The sequence below is a fragment of the Enhydra lutris genome, unplaced genomic scaffold, assembly GCF_002288905.1.
Source record: "Enhydra lutris kenyoni isolate GAN:26980312 unplaced genomic scaffold, ASM228890v2 scaffoldscaffold39, whole genome shotgun sequence".
NCBI classification, from domain to species: domain Eukaryota; kingdom Metazoa; phylum Chordata; class Mammalia; order Carnivora; family Mustelidae; genus Enhydra; species Enhydra lutris.
Genome location: NW_019154123.1, coordinates 27,536,498 through 27,546,957, shown reverse-complemented (window position 1 = coordinate 27,546,957; position 10,460 = coordinate 27,536,498). Strand labels below are relative to the sequence as shown.

The following is a 10,460-nucleotide window of genomic DNA, read 5'->3' as shown; positions in this document are numbered from 1 at the left end:
GGCTCTCTGCTCAGCCGGGAGCCTGCTTTCCCCCTCTCTCTCTGCCTGCCTCTCTGCCTACTTGTGATCTCTCTGTCACATAAAAAAAATAAATTAAATTAAATTTAAAAAAAAAGAGAAACAGCTTTATACAATCAATGCCGTGCAACACCCACTAGTCTTCCTACAGCCCAACTCACGTGGGCCGCGAAACGGCATTTATTGGCAGGCTTCCTGAACTGAGACACCACCAGCGTGATGCAGTTCACATCCGGGGCGACCTGGTTGGTGATGCTAGCCAATCGAAAATCGTCTGTCTGCCGGCGGCGAGGGGCGGGGCTGGCGCCAGGGTGAAGACGTCACGTACTCCATGGTAACGACGCTCGGCCTGAAGATGGCGGCCGAATGGAACGGAGTTGCAGGTTCCTCGGGTTCAGGCCCTGGCCCTAGCCAGTGGCGCTGGAGCAGGTCTTTATGGGTCCAAGGCGTTTTACTCCTGTTGGGCGGCCTCTGGGCAAGTTCCACATCAATTCCTGTCTCCTTGGACAGTTCCCCTCCCTGCCGGCACCACGTCCCCTCTGAGACTGAGGTAGGGCGACGGAGGGGCGGGAACGGGCGCTGTGAGGGTAAAGTAACACGAGAGGCGAAGATGTAGAGGGTAGTTGCTGGAACAAGGTGTGTTGGAGAAGAAAGCGAAATTGGACCGGAAACTGAACTCTTAGGGGTTGGACCTGCCCTTGTTACCGGGTGGTCCTTGGGTCCTGAGCCCTTGACCCAGCCCCTGCAAAAGATGTCGCTGGAGGCTCTTGGTCTGCCAGGAGAAAGAATTCAAGGACAGACAACAGGGTACATAAGCAGTACAAGCAGGAAGCTTTCTTTTCGTTCTTTCTTTCCTTTTTCTTTAAAGATTTTATTTCTTTGACAGAGGGAGAGACAGGGAGAGAGAGAATACAAGCAGGGGGAGTGGGACAGGGAGATGCAGGCTTCCCGCCAAGAAGGGAGCACGATGTGGGGCTTGATTCCAGGACCCTGGGACCATGACCTGAGCCGAAAGCAGACGCCTAAAGACTAAGCCACCCAGGCTCCCCCAAGCAGGAAAGTTTCTTAAAGTAAAACTACATTCTAGAGATGTGAGAGAGGGTGCGCTCAAGGAAGGTCTGAACCCACTGGGTTTCGGTTTCCGTTATTGACAATTGTTAACAAAGGGGTGGAATATTCATTACTTAAAGTGAGGATTTCTTGGAAACAGGGTGGTGTCTTCCAGGAATGTAGGTTATGCCCTTTTTTCTTGCCTTATTTGCCCGATAAAGAACTCTCGTGGAGATTTCAGAGGCGGAGCTCCTTCATAACCGCAGTGCTAATGATAAAACAACTGTATAATGAGCTGAGGTCACTCAAGCTGTCAAGATGGCAGTCCCTTGTGGTTTTCTTTTGGAGTGGTGCCAGGACAGGCCTCTTCTTCATAGATGGCCATGACTTCCTCTTTGCTGGCCTCGCGGCATCTTGTGAGAACCTAACAAACTGCTCCCTTTCTGCACCCAGCAAAGTGGCTGAGTTAGGCACTCAGAACATGATGGCTTTCCTGTGCTGAGAGTTCTACTTAGGCAATTGTAGACAGTGGTTTTCACCTTGAGAGTTCATCAGAATCACCTAAAGGTTTGTTAAAACACAGTTTGCTGTCTCACTCCCCCACTTTCTGACTCATTAGGTCTGGGATGGTACCCAGAATTTGCAGTTCAGGCTCCCAACTGGTTGATGATGATACTTGTCCAAAGACCACACATTGGAAACTACTGACCCAAAGGTTAGGAGAGCTGAAGGCTATTGGGGGACTCTCTAAGACAAAATTCAGGCTTATTTTCAAGTCACTTCACCACATTGCTTGCTTTACCCCGTTCTCCTACCCTGCAAGAGCCTGCCTCCTTCCATTTTTCTCCCTCTCTACATTCTTTTTTTTTTTTTTTAAGATTTTATTTGTTTATTTATTTGACAGAGAGAGATCACAAGTAGGCAGAGAGGCAGGCAGAGAGAGGGAAGTAGGCTCCCCGCTGAGCAGAGAGGCTGATTCGGGGCTTGATCCCAAGACCCTGGGACTTGAGCTGAAGGCAGAGGCTTAACACACTGAGCCACCCAGGTGCCCTACATTCTTTTTAACCCTAGTTAAAGTTCCCTACCTTCAAGACAGTCAGCTGAAACCACTCCAGCAGAATGTTTTTTTCCATTTCATAGTATGTCTTATCTGTAATCTCTTCTGGCACTTAACCAAGTACTGCTGTGTGGGGAAGGTTTATTTCTCAGGCATTTCTTTGTAGTCTTGCTTTTGTAGTTAAATTGTAAGGTTCTGTGGGATGAGGTTTATGTCTGATTCCTCAGCAGTATTTAGAGAGCCCACAATAATCAGTGTTCTTTGTGGAAAGGAGATAGAGTACCTGGGGCAGGGTGGCATGTTATGATTGATTTTATAATTGTTTTATTACTTTATTGAGAAAGACTAATCTAGAAATTTTCAGTTCAGCCCAGAAATCTAAGACCACTCATTTTTGTGATAATTTCTAAAATGTTCTATGCATACTGTTATAACCATATGTACCAAAATACTAAGTTTGGGGCCTATAGCTATATTTCAGCTTTTATCATGACACTGCATTTTGGCTGAATTTTATTTATTTTTTTAGTCTCTTAGCAAGTTCTAAGTTTATAGTACAGTATTGTTGACTATAGTCATTATGCTATATTAGAGCTCCAGGGCTTATTTACTGACTGGTTGCAAGGTTGTACCCTTTAACAATATATCCACAATTCTCCCACTCCTGATGAATTCTTTAAAAACAACTAAAACAACAAAACCATTCCTGTAGAACCCTGTGCTTCTTTCTTTGAATTTAGATTACAGGAAGAGAAAACTATTCAAAGAACTGCAAAATCTCTCCATTGGAGGAAACATATATAGTAGTTTCATCTAGTGATTGTTGCCAGTGTTCAAAACTCCAACTTCTTTTTGAACATCTCAGTGGATAGGGATATTATCTCCAGAGGTGGCCCCTTTACTTTTGGAGATCACCAGTATAAAGTTCTTCTTTTTATAGAGCTAAAAACTCTTCCTGAAATTTTTACCCACTATTCATATTCATGCCTCTTGGCTAAACAAAATCAATTGTGATAGTGCTTCAGATACTAAAAGCAAGCTATTAAGTTCTTTTTGAGACTTATCATTCTTAATAAATCTCCTGGTTCTTCATAGACTATATAATAGCAAGTCCTCCTAACCATTGTCTTAGCTTTAACCTAAACATAAAGTATAGGCAAGAATAATTCATTGTAGGTGCCTGGGTGGCTCAGTCAGTTAATCATCTGCTTTTGGCTCAGGTCATGATCCAGGGTCCTAGGAATGAGCCCAGTATTGTACTCCCTGCTCAGCAGGGAGTCTTATTCTCCCTCTCCCCCTCTCCCCACTCATGCTCAAATAAATAAATAAAATCTTAAAAAAAAAGAATTATTCATTGTACTCCTACTAGTGACTACACCTCTGTTAAATGCTATAGGAAATTATGTAACATTTTTGGGGCTGTGGGAAGTACAAAACATGTTGGGAGGGTGGGAGGGAAGTAGGAGGGGAAGTGTAGGGAGGCACCTGGCTGGCTCAGTTGGTAGAGTGTGAGACTCTTGATCTCTAAGTTCAGGCCTCATGTTGGATGTAGACTTTTGATCTGTGAGTTCAAGCCCCATGCTGGGTATAGAACCAACTAAAAAAAATTTTTTTGACACATTTAACTTGTTTTCAGACAAAACCTCTAAGTTTCATTTTTTAATTATATACATGAAAACAAAACAAAACAAAAAAACAGAATAGTATAATGAATGCTCATGGACCCATCACCCAGCTTTAACTCTTTTTTTTTTTTTAAAGATTTTATTTATTTATTGGACAGACAGAGATCACAAGTAGGCAGAGAGGCAGGCAGAGAGAGGAGGAAGCAGGTTCCCTGCTGAGCAGAGAGCCCGATGCGGGGCTCGATCCCAGTACCCTGGGATCATGACCTGAGCCGAAGGCAGAGGCTTTAACCCACTGAGCCACCCAGGCACCCCACCCAGCTTTAACTCTTACCATATTCTCTCATTCATGTTTCATATACTTCTACCCATTCTCCATCCTCTCACTTGTTACTTTTTTTTTTTTTTAGATTCCATTTATTTATTTGTCAGAGAGAGAGAGCGCGCATGCACAGGCAGAGTGGCAGGCAGGGGCAGAGAGAGAAGCAGGCTCCCCGCTGAGAAAGGAGCCCAATGCGGGACTCAGTCCGAGGACCCTGGGATCATGACCTGAGCTGAAGGCAGCCGCTTAACTGACTGAGCCACCCAGGCATCCCACTTGTTGTTACTTTTAAAAGTTTTGTTGTTGGGGCACCTGGGAGACTTAGTCGGTTAAGTTTCTGGCTCTTGCTTTTGGCTCAGGTCATGGTCTCAGGGTTATGAGATCGAGCTCTACCTGGGGCTCTGTGCTGGGAGTAGAGCCTGCTTGAGAATTCTTTATCTCTCTCTGCCCCTCAGTGCTCTAAAAAAGGAAGGAAGGAAGGTAGGAAGGAAGGAAGGAAGGAATATTATTTTAAACTTTTTTTTTTTTTTTTAAGTAATCTGTGTGCCCAGTATGGAGCTCAAACTCACAACCTCAGGATCAAGAGTGACATGTTCTACCAGCTGAGCCAGCCATGTGCCCCTAAAAGCTTTCTGCTAAATTTACATGTATTGGAACGTAATAAATGCAGTCATGTAGTTCATGAGAAGCTTGTGGCTACATGATTAACAGAATATTTCTATGTCTCCAGAAAGATCCCTGCCCCATCTTGTGCCAGTCAGTTTTCCCTATGCAGATACCCCAGGCGACAATTATTCCCTTTTTTTTTTTTTTTTTTTGTTAACATTAGTTTAGTTTTGTCTCAGGACTCCTGGGTGGCTCTGTTAGTTAAGCAACTGCCTTCAGCTCAGGGCATGTTCCCAGGGTTCTGGGATTGAGTCCTGCATCGGGCTCCTAACTCAGCAAGGAGCCTGCTTCTCCCTCTGCTTGCCACCCTCCCTGCTTGTTCTCTCTCTCTGACAAATAAATAAACAAAATCTTTTAAAAAAAGAGAAGATTAGTTTTGTCTCTTTTAGAGCTTAGTTTATACAAATGGAATTATGTAAAATATTTTGTTATATGATAGAATACATTGAATTTTCCAGTAGTAAATTGTGTAAATAGCAATTGCTTTTTGTGATAGACCCTCCTTGGTCCTAACTTAAGGATGTATTATCCTTTTTATATAACTCTGAATTCAGTTTGCTAGTAGACTGTTAAAGATTTATGCATCTATGTTTATGAGTAATGTTGGTTTATAAATTCTTTTTTTAGTGAAGTTTTTGTTCATTTTTTTTTAAAGATTTTGTTTACTGAGAGAGAGAGAGCACACAAGCAGGGGGAGTGGCATGTAGAGAGAAGCAGGTTCCCCACTGAGCAAGGAGCCCGATGCAGGATATGATGACCTGAGAGAAGACAGCCGCTTAACTGACTGACCCACCTAGGCATCCCTTTGTTCATTTTTGATACCAGAATTATACTGGTCTCACATAATGAGTTGGGAAGTGTTCCATCTTCTTGTATTTTCTAAAAGAGTTTGTATAAAATTGAAATCATTTCTTCCTTAAATTTTAGTATAATTCATAGTTGAGACCACCTGGGTGGGCCTGCCATTTTCTTTGTAGAGAGTTTTTAAGATACTCTTACTGAGGGATACCTGGGGGGCTCAGTGGTTAGGCGTGCCTTCAGCTTGGGTCATGATCCGGGGTCCGGGGATTGGGTCTCATATCAGGCTCCTTGTTCGATGAGGGTTTGCTTTCTCCCTCTGCCTGCCACTCCCCCTGCTTGTGCTCACTCTGTCTCTCTCTCTGACAAATAAATAAAATCTTTAAAAAAAAATAACTCTTATGGAGCTATAATTTATATAACATAAAATTCACCCACTTAAATGTCCAATTCAATGACTTTTAATAAATTTGGAGAATTGTGTAGCTATCAGCACAATCCAGTTTTAGAATAGTTGCATCACCTTAAACAGATCCATTATGCCCATTTTTAGTCAATCCCTGGGGCACCTGGCTGGCTCAGCCAGGAGAGCATGTGACTCTTGATCTCAGGGTCATGAGTTTGAGCCCCATGTTGGGTGTAGAAATTACTAAAAATCTATCTATCCATCTACCTATCTATCTAGTCAGTCCCTGTTTTCACCTCTGGACCCAAGCAGCCACTATGTAGAAAAGTTTAGATAAATCCAATTTCTCTGATAACAAGTCAGTTTATACTTTCTATTTGATTCTGTGCCTGTCTTGGTAACTTGTGTTTTTAAGGACTTTATTTCATCTGAACTGTTGAATTTTTTGGCATAAAGATATCCTAAATAACCAACTGTTAGCTTTGGTAATTTATTTATTTATTTATCTTTAATTGAGAGTTGTCTTTTTTTTTTTAAGATTATATTGATTTATTTAAGATAGATGAGAGTGAGCGAGAGAGCAAGAGTAGGGGAGCTTAGTTGTTGTTTGATTCAAAGTGTTTTTATTTTCCCTGGTAATTTCTTCTTTAATCTGAGGGTTATTAAAAATGTTTAAATATAATTTCTAAATATTGGGTCCTTTTCTAGATCTTATTGTTACTGTTATTTAGAGAGTGTCTTCTGTAAGAATTTAGTCCTTTGAAATGTGAGATTGTTATATTTATACCTCAGCATATGCTATATCCTATTTAACTTTTCATGTATACTTGCAAAGAATATATATTCTATAGTTATTGATTATAGCTTTTTATATGTGTCAATAAGGTAAAATGATTGATGGTATTCTAAGCACTTTCTATGCTCAAAGGTCTTAAAGATCTCTTAAGATTGTAAATTTTTTCTTTTTCTCTTTACTTCTGTCAGTTTTTGCTTTGTAGACTTTGAATCCATTGTTATTAGATACATTCATATTTACAATTCCTGATATATTAACCCTTTATCATTATAAAATATCACTCTTTATTTCTGGTAATACTTCCTGTCTTGAGGTCTGTTTTGTCTGATACTAATAGAGACACTTGAGCTTGTTTATGATAGAGCTTATGTGATATATCTCTTTCATTCTTTTACTTTTAACCTGTGTGTGTGTGTGTGTGTGTGTGTGTGTGTATTTGCTTTAGGGATTACAGTATGTATCTTTTGCTTATATTAAATATTTAATGTTAATATTGCTTTATCATACTGTGACCTCCTATATGGCGTTGAATAAGAGTGGTGAGAGTAGACTTTCTTGTATTTTTCCTGATCTTAGGAAGGCATTCAGTCTTCTATTATTAAGAATATTGGGGGACCGGGGTGGCTCAGTGGGTTAAGCCTCTGCCTTCGGCTCAGATCATGATCTCAGGGTCCTAGGATCGAGCCCCGCATTGGGCTCTCTGCTCAGCAGGGAGCCTGCTTCCCCTCTCTCTCTCTGCCTGCCTCTCAGCCTACATGTTATCTCTGTCAAGTAAATAAATAAAATCTTTAAAAAAAAAAAAAAAAGAACATTAGCTGTAGGGGCACCTGTGTTTCTCTGTCAGTTAAGTGTCTGCCTTCAGCTCAGGTCATGATCCTGGGTCCTGGGATTGACACCACCCCTGCCTCAGGTCTGGGCTCCCTGCTTAGCAGAGAGTTGGCTTTTCCTTTTCCCTCTGCCCCTCCCCCTCCACTTGTGCTCTTTGACGGTCTTTCTCTCAAATAAATAAAATCTTTTTAAAAGAAGAATATTAGTTGTAGATATTATTAAATCTTAAATATTAAAATTAAAAAAAAAACCTTTAAAAGAAAAAAGTGTATTGGTTTTAGATTTTTGGCAAATGTGCTTTGCCATGTGGAGAAAATTATTTTCTATTCTTATTTTTATCATGGATGGATATTGAATTTTTTTAAAGATTTTTTATTCATTTCAGAAAGAGAGAGAGCAAGCGCATAAGCATGGGGAAGGATAAGAGGGAGAGGAAGAAGCAGACTCCCTGCCGAGTAGGGAGCCTGTCAGAGGTTTGATCCTAGGACCCCAGGATCATGACCTGAGCTGAAGGCAGATGCTTAACTGACCGAGACACCCCGGAACCCCAGAATTTTATTAAATGTCTTTTTGGCATCAATTAATATAATTATGTACCTTTTTTCCTTTAGTATGTTGATGTTGTGAATTACATTGTTTGAAATTTTTAAATGATAAACTAGCATTGCATTCCTTAGATTAAAATTCCACTTGGTTGTGATGTATTACCCTTTTTTACATTTTGCCGGATTTAACTTGCTGATGTTGATAATTTTGCTTATATATTTATGAAGGATATTGGTCTGTAGATTTTTTTTTCTCTGATAACTGTTGGGTTCAGTATTAGGGTAATGCCAGCCTCAGAGAATAAGTTTGGAAATATTCCTTCCCCTTCCATTTTAAGGAAGTCACTATTGTTTCTTCCTTAAATGTTTAATAGAATTCATGAATGAAGACATCTCAACCTGGAATTTTCTTTAGTGGGGAGTTGTAAACTATGAACTATTTTCTTTCATAGATAGTGGACTATTCAGGTTATTTCTTCTTCATTGTGTTTTGATTATGTTATATCTTTCAGAGAATTTCGTTTCATTAAAGTTGTCAAAGTTATGGGCATAACGTTTTTCTTAGTATTCTCTTTTGATCTTTTAAATGTCTGTAATAAAGTGTTCTGGTATCAATTCCAACGTGTGGGGGTTTTTCCACACATTGCCAAGTAACTCTCCTACATAAATCGAAACTCAGTTCTGACACTATCTACCCAGTGATAGGATCAGATTCCACAGTTCTGTAAGACTGGCCCACACTCCACAATTACAGGCACCAGTTGTTAAGTCCAGACTGTCATCTGAGCTTCTGACCAAATGATTATAGATTGGAGTTTCCAACACCCCTTCCTTGGCTTGGATTAATTTGCTAGAGCAGCTCATAGAACTCAGAGAAAAAATTTACTACTAGATTACTGGTTTATTATAAAAAAGTATAACTCAAGGACAACTAGATGGAAGACATGCATAGGGCAAGGTATAGAGAAAGGGCAAGGAGTTTCCCCCCCATCAGAGCATTCCCTTCTCTAGGAATCTCTCTCATATGGTGTGAAAATCAATAAAAGGGGAAACCTCATTTAGATTGGAGCTGGGAGGCCAGCAAGAGGGAGCTCTCATGCCCTGCCATTCATTGTCAATTACAGACCTAACAGGAAGTGATGGAACTTGCATGTGTATACTATTTTACTATCCCAGCAGAAGGAAGAATGTTTTGGCTCCTTCCCTGGCAATAGTCCAGCCAATGAGAGACTCACAACTAAGCAAATGAAAAGCCTTTATACTTTGAACTCCCAGTTTATTCCAGTAGACATTTTGCTTGTAATAGCCCTCCCAGTTTCCTTTTTCTCTCTGTAAGAGTATTATCCCTCTCCTTTGTTTTTCAGATTTGCCTATGGTTTTATTGTATCATGCTTATCCTGGATTGCAGTTTTCTGCTATTCCCAAATCCATTTTTGCTGGAAAAATAACCAGCAGTTTTATTTTTAAGGTTAACAGTGTTCACCAATAGGAAACTCCAAATCTCATCATCTTGGGTTTTATAGAGGCTTCATCACATAGGCATGGTTGATTAAATCATCACCCATTAGGATTGAACTCCACTGCAGCCCCTCTCCTCATCAGAGATGAAGGGGTGGAGACTGAAAGTTCCAACCCTCTAATGACTGGCTCCACTGGCAATCAGTCCCCATCCTTAGTGCTTTCCAAAAGTCGCCTCATTAATTTAACAAAAGACACCTTTATCACTCTCATCACTTAGGAAGTTCTAAGATTTTAAGAACTCTGTGCCAGTAATGCGACAAAAACCAAATACATATTTCCTATTGTAAATCACAGTATCACAGTCTGTAAAGTCTGTAGTAATGTCTCCCGTTTCATTCTTGACATTGGTAATTGGTGTTCTCTCTCTTTCTCTTGGTCTCTCTGCTTAGGAGTTTATCAGTTATATTAGTCTTCTCAAAGAATTAGCTCTTAGTTTTATTGATTTCTCTATTATTTTTCTGTTTTCCATTTAATTGGTTTCTGCTCTTTATTTTTTTCTTCTTTTTTTTTTTGTTTGCTCGTTTTCTGGTTTTTTTTTTTCTTTCTTTCTTTTTTTTTTTTTTTTTAAAGATTTATTCATTTGAGAAAAAGAGAGAGCACAAGCAAGGGGAGTGGGAAAGAGGGAACCAGACTCCCTGCTGAGCAGGGAGCCCAGTGTGGGGCTTGATCCCAAGACTCTGGGATCATGACCTGAGCCCAAGGCAGAAACTTAACTGACTGAGCTACCCAGGTGCCCCCTTTTTCCGGTTTCTTAAAATAGAAGCTTAGATCATTAATTTGAGGGTTTTTAAAAATAAATTTTCCTGTAAACACTGCTTTAGCTGTATT

The 10,460-nt window shown here is 40.3% G+C and overlaps 1 protein-coding gene across 1 annotated transcript in view; it reads left to right on the top strand.

Moving 5' to 3' along the window:
- The first annotated feature begins 349 nt into the window (after positions 1 to 349).
- The window catches only part of LOC111155098 (leishmanolysin like peptidase), an 83,233-nt gene continuing 73,122 nt past the window's right edge, over positions 350 to 10,460 (top strand). Inside the window, exon 1 of the mRNA XM_022515152.1 lies at positions 350 to 568. Coding sequence (XP_022370860.1) covers positions 350 to 568 — 219 coding nt within the window. The remainder of the gene's footprint in view (positions 569 to 10,460) is intronic.